Here is an 18206-nt window from a genome sequence, read left to right on the forward strand (position 1 = left end):
CTTCCCAATGTGTAGATTTGCCTTAGTTCCCTAGACAATGAAGGGTATTAAACCCATACACATGCAACCAGACATCTTATTCCTATAACAAAAATACAATGGTGAAAAAAATAGTGCAAGAGGAAAAGAAGGAAACTTACTAAAAAAGGAGAGAGAGACAGGACAATATCATAGAATTAAAGCAGTCCTGCATTTGACCCATACTTATCCGACACCCATGAGTGCTGAGCCCCAGGCCAGGCTGGGCGTTTTGGTACAGAGGCCCTGAGTTGCAATCACCACTTCACAAGCGAGAATCAAGTCAGGAGCCCTGGCTGGTGTGGCTCAGTGGATTGAGCATAGGCCTACGGACCAAAGGGCCACCAGTTTGATTCTCAGTCAGGGCACATCCCTGGGTTGCAGTCCAGGTCTCCAGTTGGGGCTGCATGAGAGGCAACCACACATTGATGTTTCTCTCCCTCTCTATCTCCTTTCCTTCCCCTCTCTGTAAAAATAAATAAATAATATCTTTAAAAAAATCAAAAAAGAATTAAGTCCAGAGGAGTAATACTGCAACTTTCACCACAAATGATGAAAATCACCAATAGGTTTAGAAAAGGACAGAGAGATGCTAGCTTGTAACACAACTCAGGAGTAATGGGGAGTGAAAGTGATTACATCATAAAACCATTTAAGGAATAGAAATCAATGAAGATTTAAATCACGGGGACCCATCCATTGCTGGGCAGTCATGCAATTGAAATTACATGGAATAAATAAAAGCAATCATGAACTTTATTAATTGTTTCACTAAACTATAGAAAATGAATGACCTGGATTTGTATAAGCTTAATACAAATATCAAAGGAAGAAAGCACAATATCTGTAAGCATAAAAACAAGATCTGGAAGAGAAAGAAAAGTCACTCACATAGTGGGCTACATAAAAGCTAGAGACGCTTGAATGGAAAAGTAAATAGGACTTCGCATAGAAGCCTGAGCCTGATACTGTGGTGACAAGTCAGGGAGAAAGCACATCAAAGCTACCATCGGTCGCTAAGAAAACCTACTCTTTCTCCAAAGAATCAGAACTGTGTGATGTCAGCTACTTTTAAGGCTATCGCATGACCAAGACCAATTCTAGCTTTATCAAATCAATGACTGAAAGATCTCCAGAAGAATAAGGTTTTGAAAAAAGCAAAACCAGTTGCCAGCAACTCTTAGCCTCACTGGGGTCATGAGCCCCTGTGAGAAGTTGTGAAGGCTCTTGATCTTTGCCCTAGAAAAATGCACACACCAGTTTCAACGATGGTACCTTGTTCCCATGGGCACGGTATGCTCAACAAATAAGCTGACCAGCCCAGAGTGCTGTCGCTTTTAAGTTTGCATGACCCTTAACCTCAAAAAGAGATGTGAAAGTTTGTTTCCTACTGTCTGTAGCCTTCAAAGTGGGGTACATGCCCATAGGCGGTATGCAAGACCATTCACTGATACATGAGAAGAGTTAGAGCTGCTAATTGTATTAACCTAGCAAAGAGAAGTTAAGACTTACACATTTTAATTTATGAATTATTATATATCACACCTAAGATGCTCTCACTTGGTCAGAATGTCAGATGCCTTTCTCACTTAGGTAAACGAGGCCTCCTGGGGAAAGAGGGCACATTCCTAAAGTAGGGGCTGATGGTGGTTCCCTCACTGGTTTTCGGCACACCCCTACCGCTTAGGGTTTATGTGAGCCCATTTAAGCATTTTTTAGAGCGGGGTTCTCCACCTCCCTGCAACCGGGGCCACGGACCAGTACCCAGCAGGAGGTGAGTGGTGGGCATATTACCGCCTGAGCTCCCTGCCCCAGGCGGTCCCACCTCCCCACCCCTTCCACTCCCATCCATGGAAAAACTGTCTTCTATGAAACTGGTCCCTGGTGCCAAAAAGATTGGGGACTCCTGTAGAGTACATTATCCATTTCAGTTAACCCTCACAAAAATGGGCAGGGTGCATAAAGATTATTGCAAAAAAATTAGACCCATCCTAAAATTAATGTAAGCCTAAATTAACATCAAGAAAATTGGGAAAGCTAACACTCTCTTAATACAAACTTCCTTGGCCATGAGTTTAAAAAAAAAAGATGAAAAGTGAATCTGATCTGAAAATAAGTTGGGGGAAAAAAAGACAGAGTTATATATATAAAAAAAACCTAATTAAACTATAGGCTAAATCTACTACTGTTAAGTGATGAACCTGACCCTAAGGGTACATACTGTGCCTTAACATATTAGCTAATGATACTATAAAGTCATAATGATATCAGAAAGTCATTGCATTTAGCAATTCATTTTAACATTTTCAACTGTCTCATTCCTCAAAATGTTCATTTTGGTTGTTTTATAGTATGTTTGGTTCTGTATACAATATATAAATAAATACACACTCAGAGATGGTAGCTATTCTTTGAACTGATGAGGATAAATTATCAAAAATATTTGGGACTACTGTGAAAAAATATTAACAGGTGAAAAATTCGGCCTTTGACGCTACCTTTAAGATCATGTCACATTCACAAGTAGATTCTTTTGTGCAGTTGAAAAATGGCGTGTGGATGGGTGGCGTGGAACTGAAATCTAGAAGTATGTTTCTAATCTGCGGTAACCCTCACCCTCAATTCTCAAGTACCACTCAATTTTCTTTGCACTTTTACAGGATTCTGGGGGGAAAAAATGGAGGGAGGGAGCTGCTGGCATTCAACCGATTCCTCCCCTCACAGGAGGTCTCAACTCTTTCAGATGAGACCTCCCAGGAGTCTCTGTGCGATCACTGGCTCTCAGATGGCATTTTAGAAATGAGCGTCAAGTTTGAAATTAGATCTGCTACGTTGGGGTTTTGCTGCTTGAACTCTGCACTGGGTCCTCAAATAAATCGATGTGAATGTAGTTTTTTCCCCGTGTGAAGCAGCAGCCATACCCCAACAAACAGAAGGAAAATCTAGAACTATTTCAAGTTTTATCTTTTTGTATATGAAAATATAATAACAATATTTGGGACTACTTCTCTAGTGTTTCAAAACTCCCACCACACGTTAGATGTGGCTGTCCTTTTGTTATCCCAGCTGATATTATAAATTCCTGAGTTTGGGAGAAACTGGTGTTTGTTCTCCTGGCTCCGACAAATAAATAAAAAATAGCCTTGGTAGGAATTCCTTTTCCTATCAGACTGGTTTAGGTATCATGTTTGGATGCAGTGACACTAGAATAGGATGTTCTTTCTAATTCACAGCTAGCTCTTCCGAGTCACATGGGATGGAGCAGGGAGGCAGGAGGAACCACGCCACAAACCTGTCCTTCCCGCGCACCCTCTTCACAGTGCACGGCACCACAGCGTCCAGGACACCAAAGCTGGAGCTGACATCTGCGCAGACCTGCACCACCTGGTCCCACCTGCCTTCCCACTGGCACCCCCACCCCCGAACTTAACTGGGTACTAATTTAAAGTAAACCATAACAAACCTTACCCTGATTTCTGCTCCTTAAAGGCAACCACTTTTCCCTGTTTTCCTCCATTATTTACTTTAATATTTCATAATAATAGTATTCCACTGTTTTTCCTCTTTTGGATACTATCAGTTTACATCCTCCTGTGAAAAATACGGATTCATCTCTCATGTCTGCCCCCTCACCGGCAAACACACCCATTTCACTCCCTACTCATCTTCCCAATCAAGTTTTAATAAAAATTTTGGATAAATTAACATTTATAATTTATGAAGCAAATATGCAAATACTCTTCACAGTTGAGCTATTCGTACACTGTGGTTTTATATTCTTTCTTGTAAAAAAATTTTTTGGAGTTAATTGCCTTTTCCCACATTTGCTTAGTTTTTACATACACTCAGGACCTATCCCTAAACTCTGGCTGAGGCTGCCGGCTCTCTGCAATTCACACAAACGAGCTGGGGAGATCCTGTCGACTCCTTTCTTCCCACAGGGACTTCATTCCTGGAAGCCTCATGCTCCTGCTCCAGCCTGCACTGGTTGCTTTCTAAACCCTTTCCGGGGCCATCAGTTTGGGAATGCCCTTTACCTCCTTCCTAAGTCAAGTTCCACGTTTCCTGGACCCCATCTTCATTTTTCTTTGCTCCCTCATTATTGAGGAGAGTATCCTTCAATCCCTTCCTATGACACAAGCCTGGAAGGCCAATTTTGAGACTTCCTGTGACAGACCCTGCTAGCTGCCTGCCCCGTCTTCATTCCTCCCCTCTTCCTGATTTTGTTGAGGGCAAGGAATATGTTAATACTGAAGGACAGAATAATTCAGTGTCAGAACTAGACAAGAACTTAGTCCACTGTTTTCAAACTTGGCTGCACGCTGAGTCACCTGGAGTGCTTCAAAATACTGAGGCCCAGCACTCACCCTCAGAGGTCCCAGCCTAGTTGATGTGGGTACAACCTGGACATCTGGACTTTGAAAAAGCACCCCAGGTGATTCTGATATGCACCCAGGCGGAAATCCTACCCCCCTGGGGATTTTACCTGTTTTTGTCTCCTCATTTTACAAGTGACACAACTAAGGTACCCTGAGGTTGCAACTTGTCCCAATGACGAGAATCCAATTTCCCTGACCCCCTTGTTCAGCGTTCCTTCATGATCCCTGAATTAATATTTTTGAAGTAGTAATGGCCTGTGAGTTGATCAGGAATGAAGAAAAATAGTATGTTCAAATAAACTCATATTTCAAATCTAATTTCTCTTCTTTAAAATGTGTGATCCTACGGTAAACAGCAGCATCCTAGTCCATAAATTCAGGAGGCTTCTCAATGCTCAGGTTATTGAAATGGAAAGAAAGAAGAAAGAGAGCTACATGATGGAATGAACTCAACATTTACCCTCCTCAGCTTATCTTTGTGCCTCAGATTCTCTAGAGCAAACACCGGGCTTCCATTCTTTCTACTCCACTGAAACTGCTGCATGTTCCAGCCGCCACTTCGCAGGCCTGGACTTAGTGGCTCGACAGCGTTGATACCACTGACCACTATGACCCTGGCACAACCTCTTCTCTCTGCTTCTAGAATACTCCACTCCCCTAGTTTTCTGCCTGCCTCACTGGGCATCTCTCAGAGGTAATCCCTTGTCCAGGCGGTGGTTTTCCACCTTGGCTGCACAGCAGAACCACCTGGAATTTTCAAAGGTTTCAGTGCCTGGCTTCCTGGCCCTAGACATTGTGATTTGTTGGTGCCCAGGTATGAGGTGGGCATTGAAATTCTGCTAAGCTTTCCCAGTGATTCTAATGTGCAGCAAAGTACAGGACTTCTTGCTCCAGAGGCAAGCACTGATTTCTCCATTTCCTCAACCCTCACATCCAATTGATCAAGTTTTCCTTCAAAATACATCAGGAGGTGGTCTCCATCTCCCTAGGTCCACTGCAGCCTCCCAATTCTCCACATAGTGGCCAGAAAAGTAACTTTTAAAGCTGAAGTCAGTTAATACTTTCCTGTTTAAAACCACTTAGTGGCTTCCCCCTGCTCTCAGACTAAAATCCAACCGTTCCACCTTGGTCTAAAAGTCTCCTGCCCACTCCTTCCCACACCCTCTCTCCCCACTCCTCACTACCCACAGCCTCCTCCCTGGCCCTGGTACACTCCCTTCTCTGGGCATTTGCACTTACTGCTTCATCTGTCGACTGCTATTCCCCCAACCCTTTGTATGTCTGGCTTCTCTCATCCTTTACCTCTCAATCCAAGCGTCATCACTTTAGAGAGGGCCCACTGACCATCTTTTAAAAGTGACCCACCCCATTGTTCTCTTATCACTTAATTGCCTTCATAATTGAGATCACAATCTTAATGCTCTCCCCTAGAACAGAACTTCATGGAAGACTCGTCTTGCTTAACACTATATCCCACAGCCTCCATCACAGTACCCGACACATAATAGGCGTCAATGAATCTTGGCTGGAAAAAAGAAATGAGTCAATAAGGAGACAATAATGCTGAGTACATGAACTTTCTCTTGGCCAGTACCATTAAGATCAGAGAGTAATGATAATAGTAATAATAATAATAATAATAACAACAAATATAACAAAATCACACAATAATAATAGAAAGTCTAAAATGTTTATATGAAAATTGAATTAAAAATGTGCTGAAATGTTTTGTTTAGTCAAGGTATATTAGAGGGTTTTAAGTAATTTAGTTGATTAGTTTGCTGATAGAAATCCTATTTTGTTTCAATTAATATTGCTAAAGTTCTTCCAAAGAATGAATTAGTCAATGAATTGTTGTCATGAATATTTGGAATCCACTGGAGGGAAGAGTTAGAGACCTCCCTCAAACTAAATACAAACATTAAACATAAAACTTAGACACATTAAAAAAGTAATGCCCTTGCTGGTGTAGCTCAGTGGAATGAGCAAGGGCTGCAAACCAAAGGGTCACTGGTTCGATTCCCAATCGGGGCACATGCCTGGGTTGCAGGCTGGGTCCCCAGTGGGGGCCTCGTGAGAGGCAACCACACATTGATGTTTCTCTCCCTCTATTTCTCCCTCCCTTCCCCTCTCTCTAAAAATAAATAAATAAAACCTTTTAAAAAATAAAAATAAAAGCATTAGAGATTTTTAATATATAATTTAAGATGACTTTCTAAGCATAACAAAATTCAGAAGCCATGAAAATGACTGACAGATCTTAACACAAAAATTTGACTTCAAAAAAAAAATTAAAGGACAAACTGGGAAAAAAGGTTTGCAATATATTTAAACAGGCAAAATTTACTATCTATTACTTGTAGAGAGCTCCAAATTATTAATAAGAATAAGACAGCCCAACATAATAACAGGCAAAAAATCTGAACAAGTTAATGAACACTTAACAATAATAATGGGGAAAAAAAACTATGGAAGGAAATGTAAATTTTTGAAGGGCACTTGGGCAGTTTCTAGAATAATTTCTGTGATGTAGAAATCAAACTTCTATGGATTTATACCACAACTGTTAAAATAACCAGTGAAAAAAATGTTTTTTAACCAGTGATTTAAAAAATGTTCATTGTAACTTGGTATTAACTTAAAGATATCTATGACATATTGTTAAATATTTTTTAAGTTATAATGGAAATATACGGAGATCTCATTGTTCAAAAAATGTTGATATTTATATTTGTATGTAGATATTTTAAGACTAAAAATATGTAACAAGAAAAAAATCTTGCTACTCCCTGTGAAGTAGAACTATAGGTCATCTTAATTTTCTTCAAGCTTTCCATACTTTCTTGATTTTTGGCAATTAACATGTGAGTTTTTATGAGTAAAAATAAGCTATTTCCAAAAGCAAGAGCCTAATAATATGTGTCAGGTAATCAAGTACTTCCCTGCCCTTAGTCTGTTGTGGTGGGTGGGAGGCAGCGTGGAGGGAAGCACGGGCGGAGCCAAGTTCAGCGTTTCTACCACAGAGACCTTGTCGGCCCCAGGTGAAAGACAGTGCCGTCTGGCAGATGGAAGACTTTATTCAGAGCAACCGCTAGCAATTCCCATACCAGTTTTTCAAATTTATTCCAGATTCCGACAGTGGACTATTAACTCATGATTTGCTAATCTCATGAAAGAGAGAGAGACAGGGAGGGGGAAAGAAAGCAGAGAAATGTTCAGTTCCCTGAGGCTCTGGGGTAGTTGGGCCCCAATAAAAGGAAGTTAAGGGGGAAAAAAAGTCAAAGAAAGAAACCTTGGTTACCTTCTCACACAGCCCTCAGAATATAAATAACATGGGTCATTTTACTCCTGAGACGCACCCAGAAGAAAGCCTGTAGGGGCTTTTTATTTCCCACCAGAGCCACGCACACGCATAAAAGATGAGCATGCTACAATTTCTAGGAATTTCCCTAGAGACAACCATGCTGCTAAGTTCCTATAAAATCATCCCCCTTCACCACCTGCTACCTCAGGCCAGCAGGGAAGCCAAACCCGATCTGAACTCTTTTTTTTATCCTCACCACAGGGCACGCTATGACATGCTTATTGATTTTTTAGAAAGAGGGGAAGGGAGGAAGAGAGAGAGGGAGAGAAACACGGATGGACTGGAGTCCTCTCATATGTGCCTCAACCAGGGAACGAACCTGCAACCTAGGCAGGTGCCCTAATCAGGAATCAAACCATCGCCCTGTCGTTTTACAGGGCACTCCAACCAACTGAGCCACACCAGCCACGGAAAGAGCTGCGCAATTTAAAGTGCTTGTTCTCAACAAGCCTCCCTGCCTTTGAAAATATCTTGAAACATCAGCTGTCTGGGTCAGAGATAAATTAAGTAAAACTCCACGTCTCAGCAATACAGGATGTCACATGCAGTTAAAGCTGAAGATGATGAGTGGGCATGTGTCATGTCCTCACAGTTGCCTTCCTCTAACGAGTGCCCAGTTTAACGAGGTCATGCTGATGACGTGCTCTAAGTGCAAAATTGAAAGAAGTTACAAAGTTATACTTAATATTCTTTCCTCAAAACAGTGACTGAGTGTAGCTTATTTTTTGGACAGCCCACTTCAGTGGCAGTTGGGAAATACCTTGAGTCACCCTATTTCTAGTAATTCCCTCTAGTTGTTGTAAGTGACACCATTTTCTTTAAAAACTCACCATTTAAATTGTGGATCTTTTGGAATTACACACACCAAGGACAATTTCCCAGAATCCTTAGCCTCACTAGTCGCCAATTATTGCCCGACAGATGTTTTAGGCTGCTACCGCCAGATTTATTTAAGGGGAGGTGATAAAATACAACCTTCAGAGGAGAAGAAAGGAAACAGTCCCTCCAGTTAAGGGGAAAGAAACACTGGCAGCATGTCCCCAAAGCTGTCTTGTCACACTAGGGAGAAGGAGGCAGGGGCCCACACTCAAAACAGAGTAGAGAAGGCTCAGCTACAGGTAGGAGGAGGAAAGTGGGAAGAAAAAAAAACCCAGGTGACTGCCAGAGCAAACAAACAACTAAACAAACAAACGAAAAATAATAAAATGCTGTAAAACACTAGTAGGGAAAAGAATATTGCAGTTTGATAAGGAAAATGAAGTCTGGGAATACAACTACTTTTCTCTCTGAAGCCCATAACAACTGGTTGGACAGCTCAGGTGATTTCATTCTTCAGACCCGACCTTGGATTCCAGACCTCTGCAAAAGGTAACAGTCCGCCTCAGGGAGGATTCCACCTCTAATCTTCATAGCCAAAGGGGTGTTCTTTCACCACTGTTTTTACTTTGAAAATTGTAGCCAGAAGAAGCCACCTGTTATTCCACTAAGGTTTAAGAATTGTCTTATTCTGGGTTTCACTTTACTGTTAGAGACCTAGCCAAAGAGACTAGTTTGTAAATATTCTCATCCCTTGGTTCTGTATTCTCTGCCACTTGGTTCAAAACTTCGCTTCCTACTCTTCCTCTTGCTTAAGATATTTTATGTGTATTATTATGTTAAAAATAACACTTTTGATATGTTCCTGCTTGGGAGAAAAGAATGGGGTCTCTTTAAACACTTCATTGGGATTTATCAATTTTTAAGTACAGGAGATTAAATAAAATGGGCACGACTATGATGGCTTCTGCATGGTAATGGTCAGGGGAAGTGTGGGAAATGAGCCTGGTTTTAAAGGGTCCAGACCACAGAACCTAGTTTACAGAAGCTTCCTCTAAAAAGAGAAGGGAACTTTTATGGTAACGAGAGTTTGACTCATCTTAAAGTATGAATAGGAAGAAGAGCTAAAATCTCGAGACCGCTGACTCATTAGGAGGAAGGTACCAGATTCCCCTGAACGTGTGCTGTGTGGTTGGCTGCTACCCGTTAGCACATCACAAAGGTGGTCAGCAGTATTTGAAAGAGTGAAATCCATATTCCACCTCCGGGGAGAAGGAGGTAGTTGGTCCCTTCCACATAAAATATCAGAATCTGCGCCCTGACATCCATAGACAGCCTCTGCTACCTCACTCTTACTAGCTCCTTCTTCCATTTTCAGTTTCAAAGACACTCAACCTTCTGTTTCCCACTGGTGTTGATCAACCAGGCATATGCACATTTCAAATTTGGATCCCTTCAAAAGCTATTTATGTGCACACCCAAGAGTGTATCCTCCCCTGCTGAAAGAACGGGAACTTCTGAAGATACTCACTGGATACAATAAAACTGTTTAAGCCCTGACGGAAATGTGCTAAGAAAAATACTGAATTTAAGAAAAACAAAATAGAAAGGTTATATACCACACACACTAGGAGCACAAACCTGTTTATCAGTGTCAGCAGAAGACAGTAAATAAACCCAGAGCTGGTTCGCTCCTTAGGTTTTTTAGGACAGCACTTTTAGGGCTAAGGGAGACGGAAGGAATGTTTGACTTCGCCCCTCCCATCTGCCCCATTACGATAGTCACCTGGCCCTGGCGGGTGTGGCTCAGTGGATTGAGTGCTGGCCTTTGGGTCGTCGTTTAGATTCCCAGTCAGGGCACCCGCCTGGGTGCGGGCCAGGGCTCTGGTGGGGGGTGCGTGAGAGGCAACCACACATTGATGTTTAAAAAACAAAAAAAGATAGACACCTAGCATTAAAAGAGATAACTTGTAAGTTACATGATACCTGACCATTTTGTTGTAACATTCACAGGTACCCAGTTGTCAAAGAAGTTGCACCAACAGTATGTCTTTTATTTCAAAATTGGTCTTTCAAAAGTCTAAAAAGTATATGGCACTCTTGCTTGGAATTAAATTCTCACCTGGACAGTCACCAAAGATCAAGCGAATTCTCTTCCTGAATTCTTACCTTCCTTGCTAGCGTTATTAAGTCCATTTATAACATTGAGAACATTGCCATGCAGGAAAGGCAGGAACGTCTCTCTACTATTTTAAGAAATTTTAACGACCCACCACTATATTTGCTTTGCGAGAAGGAAGGGGAGCCAAGGCCCGTGTGTGCTCAGCTGCGCGGCTGGCTGGCCGGTGGCAGCCCTGACCCCTGCCGTGGGGCCCCCTGGCAGCGCCACCGGGCTGAACTGTGCGCCTTTTCATGCAGGCAGAGGAATTGAGGTTAACCGCACTACAACCCCCCACCTGAGGAGAAGGCCTGTTTGTTCCGGAAGGCACAGCCCAGCCTTCTTTAACTCACTGCTAGCAGTTAACAGGAGGTTCTCAAGGCAGCGAGAAAGCTCTAGTCCGGAACCGTAAAGCCATCCACTTGCGGATCTCTCCGGAGTCCGGTATCTCGAAAGACGCCGCTCAGGCGCTGCACCTGAAGGTTAACCTGAAGACATCTGACCCTCTCCTGAGCCACCTGGCCTGGGGAAAAGGACAGGCTGCCGGGTCAGGCCTCGCCTGCCACGCTTTCCACAGCTCTCGCGATTCGGAGCAGGAAAAACTTTTAGGGCACGGGCTTGCCTGCCTCGCTGGGACCGCCTCCCTGCAGCTGGGACCTTCCAGGCGCGCCCCCTTCTCTCCGCCGCCCGCTCTCACCCTTCGCGCCAGCGGCGCGGCGCGAAGACCCAGGCCGAAGGCAGACGCGGCTGGCGGGCGCGTGCGGCGGGCTCCGCTCGGAGACGTCGGCGGCCGGGCTGCGAGGCCGGTCTGCGCCCGCAGCCCGGCGTTCCCGCCCCGCCCCTGAGTCGCCACCTCCGCCCCTCGCGCCCCTCCCGGGGGAGACGATTTCCCGGGAGACTTTTTCCACGTGTCGCGAGCCGGTCTCTCGGGGCCCGCGGAGGCGGGAAGCCGCGAAGCGGATCGAGGCTGGGGCAGAGGGGTTAGAGGTGCGGGCGCGAGGAGCCCCGAGCGCGAGAGCGCCCCCGGGGAGCGACCGTGCAGCGGAGGAGGGCCTGCGGCGCGCCCAGTAGACGGCGCCGAGCGCCGCCCGGTACTGACCTGCGGCGGGGCTCCCAGGACGGGTCTGAGGCTGAGTCCCACACCGGCAGGTCCAGCGCCTCTGCTCCGCCAGACATGGTGCGGCCCCCGAGCCGCGGCAGCGAGAGGTCAAGGGCGGGACATCTGCACCTGCCCCGGCCGCGCGCGCCGGCCCCGGGCTCCCACGTTCGCGGCTCCGGCGCCCCGCGTGGCCCACCCGCTCCGCCTCCTGGGTGTCTGCCGGGCGGCGGGACCGCGGAGCAGCGCCGTCTAAAGCGGCCCGGGCGGCCCGTGCGCCCTCCACACCGCCCCCGGGCGGTGGGGCCGCGCACGCCCAGCCCTCCGGGCTCCTGCCTTTCTTCGAGCCTTCGATTTCTCTCTTACTCCGTTTTCCTCATCCATTCTTGTGTCCATTTCTTCAGCCATTTCCGTTGTGATGCGTTCAGGACACACTCACGGAGCGGCGAGCCGAGTGCTGGATGCTGTGGACGCACGAGGACAGACAGACACGGTTCCTTCCCTCTAGGAGTTCACAGGAAACAGACGAGTCCATTCGATGCGGCGTGTTGTTCCCCTCCTGAAAACTGCACGATCACAAAACTCTGTGACAAGGTGCATGTTTCGGATGGGAAAAGTGCTACCGACGCACAAGGGAAATAAAACGAATCGCCTTTCACTTGCGTGGGGAAACTGGGGCGGACCTGCGGAGCGGGCAGGGAGCGTCCTCGTGGCCCCTGGCTGGCGCAGAGGGAGGGCGACACCCGCCGGCCCGGCTCCGCCCGCGCTCCCCTGCTCTTCCCTCCACGTGTACGACCGGGACACGCGCGCCTCTGGGAAGCCAAACACGAATCTTAGAGATGAGGACCGCGGACCCATGCCCAAATACCATGCTCAGCTGAGGGTGATGTCGACTTGGCAGTTGGGACCCGTACGACAGGCTCTTTCGGAGGGAGTTAGTCTATTCCGATTCTTCACGTGGTAGCAGCAGCAGCATTGAAAGTCCCGAGTTCCAGGCTGCTTGGATCAGCAAATGTTTAAAAAAGGCCTCTGAGTATAACTAGGGCAAAGAATACCCTGCCAGATAGTTATTTTAATATGCGTCTCCAGGTAGAAGCAGTTGGACAAAATAACGTTTATAAAAGCATGCATAATTGACCCTCGTTTGAAAGATACGTCCAATAGGCTATTAGGTAAAAAGACAAGACACAACAAGAAAAAAGCTTTATCTTAGAGCCCCTTTTATCAGAGGTGCCCACTGGGGTAAACAGGCTTGGAAGACCCCATTTGCCTAGTCACAGTCCCCGACGATGCGTGCGACAGTGGTTAGGTTCCTTTTTAGAACAAAGGGAGAGGAGATGTCACCCCGCTGTACTCGTGCGAGCGAGGGTTCCCGTCATGGGCTCAGACTGTGACTGACCTGGAAAGTGTTGGAGGAAGTAAATTGTAAGTATAAAATATTATATTTATATGTGTCATACACATACGTATCATATATAGTTTATATAATTTCTATGCTGATGAGTATTTAAGGCTTTTTAATCCAAAGAAAAGCCACAATAAAGGGACAACCTATTAACCTCAAAATGCCAGGACTCCACTAGGGACAATAATTCCTTGAGAAGGGGGTTGTAAACTGGGATAACTTTTTTTTTTTTTTTGTATCAGCACAATTCTCATGTGTTTTCTAAACCTCTGGCAATTCTACACAATAACTTCACAGCAAGCAGTTAAAAAGAAAATTGTTACTATTGCATTTACTAAGAACATTTACTGTGTGCAAGGGATCTGTGCTTCGGAGAGGCCAGAAGTACTCGGGTGCCTACTAGGTAGGAAGGTTGATATGTGTGTTATCTCACTGAATGCTCGGCACTCTGTACTGCCATCTCCCTTTTGAAAGGAGGAAATGGATTCAGAGAGGTTGAAGGTACTTCCGGGAGGTCGCCCACACAATACGTAGTAGGGCCAAGATTTCTCTATCAGGTGGTTGAGTCTCCAAAACCTTTATTCTCACCATAGGACTGGACTGATAGAGACATAATCAGCAGTTGCTGCCCTTGAACAGCATTCCTGAGCTGGAGAAGTCTCTGTAAACAATTGCCCATCTGTACCAATCTATCAACAGTTGCACAAAATATAGACGAGATACATGTACATAAATACCTGGATGCATATATTATCAACAGATATAAAAGTATCACTGTAAAAAAACCAGTAAGTAAATTCTTACAGAGCACTGTATAGGGAAAATACCTGCAAGAGAGCTGAAGTATCTCAGATTTTAATGTGCAAATAAAACACCAGGGGATCTTTTTGAAGCCAACTCTGATTCAGTAGGTCTGGAATGAGACTTGAAGTTTTGCATTTCTGGCTAGAAGATGTTACTGATACTGCTGGTCCATGCACCACTCTTTAAGTAGCAAGGTTCTAGGAATTATTTAACTTCAGTGATGAGGGATTTGGGGATGCAGAAGAGGGGAGGAGAGTAATAATGGAAAATACTTGGAATCCAATAGCTGAAATTTGTGGATATTATACAAACTAAAAGACATGAATTATAGTTTCTGGGTACCTCATCTAATCGTTCTTTTTTTTAAAGATTTTATTTATTTATTTTAGAAACAGGGAAAGGGAGGGAGAAAGAGAGGGAGAGAAACATCAATGTGTGGTTGCCTCTAGCACACCCCCTAGTGGGGACCTGGTCAGCAACCCAGGCCTGTGCCCTGACTGGGAGTCGAACCAACAACCCTTTGGTTCCCAGACAGGTGCTCAATCCACTGAGCCACACCGGCCATGGTTCATTCTTCAATTACTAAATTAGTTCACAATAGGCATTAGATTTTTCACTGTCAAAAGTCACTGCCCATGGCAAAGATCTGACTCATTTCTCGCTGGCAGTAACAGTTATTGCTCTATGCTATGCTTTTGTTTCTTTCAAAAATCTGCTCTGCTTTGTATTTCGTAGTACAAAAAAGTTATGTACCCTGACTCAAATGTGTAATGGCCAATAACTACATAACATGAGAATGTTTTGTTCAGTGGTGTACTGTAACAAGGAATTTTAAATTTATAGACCTGAAATTTCTCCAGCAGGTGGCCTTCATATGAGTTTCATTGGGCCCTCAATGTCATATAGTCAAAATTACACAGTATGTAGCCTTTTTGGATTGGCTTCTTTCACTTAGTTATATGCATTGAAGGTTCTTCCATGTCTTTTCATTATTGAATAGTTCACTTCATTTTAGCACTAATATTTTACCGTCTGAATGTACCACAGTTTATTTCTCCCTTCACCTACTGAATGACATCTTGGTCGCTTCCTAGTTTGGGCAATTATGAATACAGCAATACACATGCATGTGCAGTTTTTTTGCATGGACATAGTTTTCAACTCATTTGCACAAATACCAAGGAACATGTTGCTGGATTGTATACTAAGAGTACAGTTTTGTAAAAAGCTGCCAGATTCTCTTCCAAGGTGTCTGTACCATTCTGCATTCCTGTAAGAAACAAGTGAGAGTGCACGTCACCCCACATTCCCATCAGCGTTTGGTGGTGGTAGTGTTTGGGATTTTGGCCCCTCTACCAGGTGCATAGTAGTATCTCACCGTTGCTTTATTTGCAAATCCCTGCCATGTAATGTTGAAAGCCTTTTCACGTGCTTATTTTCCATCTGCATCTCTTCTTCAGTGAAGTGTCTATTCAGGCTTTTGGCCCAATTTTTTCATCAGGTTGTTTGTTTTCTTGTTGACTTTGAAGAACTCTGCCTATTTTATATAACAGAGTTTATTTATATTAGACATGTCTTCAGCAAATAATTTTTTTCTAGTCTGTGGCTTGTCTTCTCATTCTCTTGATGGTATCTTTTGTGGAGCAGAAGTTTTTTGTTTTTTACAAATTTTATTTATGTATTTTTAGCGAGAGGGGAAGGGAGGTAGAAAGGAAGGGAGAGAAACATTAATATTGGAGGAACATCAATCAGTTGCCTCTTTTGTGTGCCCCCAACTGGGGACCTGGCCTGCAACCCAGGCATGTGTCCTGACTGGGAATTAAACCAGTGACCTTTAGGTTTGCAGACCAGCACTCAATTCACTAAGCCACACCAGCCAGGGCAAAGGTTTTTAATTTAATGAAATCTTATCAAATTTTGTTTTCACAGATTGTGTGTTTGATGCAGCTTCTAAAAAGTTGTCACCAAACCCAAGGTCATCTAGATATTTTCCTATGTTGCCTTTTAGGAGTTTTGTAGTTTTTCATTTTACATATACATCAATGATCCATTTTGAGTTAGTTTTTGTGGTGGGTGTAAGACCAATATGTCTACATTTATTTTCTTTTGCATGTGGATAACCAGTTGCTCCAGCATCATTGGTCCTTCGTCAAAGATTGACTGACTGTATTTGTATGAGTCTATTTCTGGTATTTCTATTCTATTCCGTTGATCTATTTATCCTTTCACCAACAGCACATGTTCTTGATGTATAATTTTATAGGAAGCCTTGAATTTGGGTAGTATTAGTTTTCCAACTTTGTTCTATATTGTGTTGGTTGTTTTGAGTCTTTTGCCTCTCCATGGAAACTTTAGAATGAGTCTGTCAATATCCACAAAATATATCACTGGGATTTTGATTGGGACTGTTTTGAATCTATAGATTAAGACGGGAAGAACTGACATCTTGACAATACTGAGTTTTCTTATTCATGAATGTGGAATATTCCTCCAACTAATTTAGTTCTTTTACTTCTTTAATTAGAGTTTTGTAGTTTTCCTCATATAGATCTTATCACATGAATTTTAGAACTATATATTTTTAAAGATTATAATTATCTACTTTTAGAGAGGGGAAGGGAGGGCGAAAGAGAAGGGGAGAAACATCAATGTGTGGTTGCCTCTCATGCACCCCCTACTGAGGACCTGGATCGAAACCCAGGCATGTGCCCTGACTGGGAATGGAACCAGCAACCCTTTGGTTGGGAGGCTGGCGCTCAATCCACTGAGCCACACCAGCCAGGGCAGAACTCAATTGTTAAGGTTCAAAAATTTCACCTGGAGTTTTTAATTGCTATTACATTGAATTTATAGATTAATTTGAAGAGAATTGAATTTTTACTATGCCAACTTGCCTCCATTCATGAATATATTATCTCTGCAATTATTCAGATCATTTATGTCTTATAATAGAGTTTTTTAAAGTTTCTCTGGGAAGGCTTTGCACATTCTACCTTAGGATAATTGCTAGATAATTTCTAATTTTTGTTATCTTTTGGAAGATTATTAATATAGAGAGGAAGCTTAGAGTGTTGTTAAATTGATCTTCCAACAACCTCACTGAATTCTTCAATTAGTTTTGAAAATTTGTTAATTTTATTAGTTTTTCTATGTAGATCATCATATCATCAATTAACAAGAATTTTATCTTTTTTTAATCTTAATTTGAAAATGGTATGCTGGGACAAAAAGATTAAAATTCAGTATTTGATTTTTTAAAGCTTTATAAAGTGATAAAAGAAAATAGCATCTAACTTGTTTAAAGAAAATGTGGCATCAACAAAATCAAATTTTACCTAAAAATGTTCATAACAGACAACACATATTGTTAGATAACTATTTTGATATCTATAAATTTTTCCTTAAGGTTTCTCTCCTGACTAATGCGGTCAAGAAACAGAGGGCAGTCTGAATCCTGAGCCTTTTGGACAATCCCTTATTCGTAGCCCCAGTAAAGGGATTTAACTGTTCCTGGTCCTGCTGTGGCCCATGCAGCCACCACAAACCACTCGCATCAAATTTACCTCATGTGCATGATAAAAATGAAGATGCCTGGCCTCACTGTAGGACTTGAAAAATAAGAAGTCTCTGCTGGGATTACATGGATATCCACAATTTTAACATGAGCCCGCCCCTCTGCCTCAATGATTCTTATGCCTACGGGCTTGAGAATCATTATGTCAGCGGGAGAGAGCAGTAAACCTGACCCCCAGACAAATGGACCTCACCAACAAAAGATCCACCCCCATCTCCTCCTTGTTGCCCAGTCTAGAAGCCTAGGAGGAGAAAGGGAGACTTCCATTCTCCTTTCTTTTTTCTTGTTTTATTTTTTTTAATCTTCACCCTAGAATATGTTTATTGATTTGAGAGAAAGGAAGACAGAGAGAGAGAGAGAGAAACATCGACATGACAGAAAAATTGATTGGTTGCCTCCCATACACACCCCAACCAGGGATCGAATGTGCAGCCTAGGTATGTGCCCAGACTGGAAACCGAACCTGCAACCTTTTGGCGCACGGGACAACGCTCCAACCAACTGAACCACTCACCCAGGTCTCTCCATTCCTTCTTCCAAGAACCTTGGCATTCTTTTTGGCACATATACATAAGAGGAAAAACATGGAAAT

The 18206-nt window shown here is 43.4% G+C and overlaps 1 protein-coding gene across 4 annotated transcripts in view; it reads right to left on the reverse strand.

The window, feature by feature from the left end:
* MCOLN2 (mucolipin TRP cation channel 2) overlaps positions 1-13093 on the reverse strand; it is a 56326-nt gene extending 43233 nt beyond the window's left edge. The window contains exons 1-2 of one of the 4 annotated variants that reach the window (XM_053921140.2): positions 12700-13093; positions 11835-12397 (exon numbers count right to left, since the gene is read on the reverse strand). In XM_053921140.2, coding sequence (XP_053777115.1) covers positions 11835-11911 — 77 coding nt within the window. In that variant the 5' untranslated portion in view covers positions 11912-12397; positions 12700-13093. Of the gene's footprint in view, positions 1-10363; positions 10763-11088; positions 11687-11834; positions 12398-12699 lie in introns of those variants that run through there. The other 3 variants (XM_045199584.3, XM_045199583.2, XM_024565459.3) reach the window with 3 other exon arrangements.
* Positions 13094-18206: the final 5113 nt, after the last annotated feature.

The sequence above is a fragment of the Desmodus rotundus genome, chromosome 3 (assembly GCF_022682495.2).
Source record: "Desmodus rotundus isolate HL8 chromosome 3, HLdesRot8A.1, whole genome shotgun sequence".
Classification (NCBI taxonomy): domain Eukaryota; kingdom Metazoa; phylum Chordata; class Mammalia; order Chiroptera; family Phyllostomidae; genus Desmodus; species Desmodus rotundus.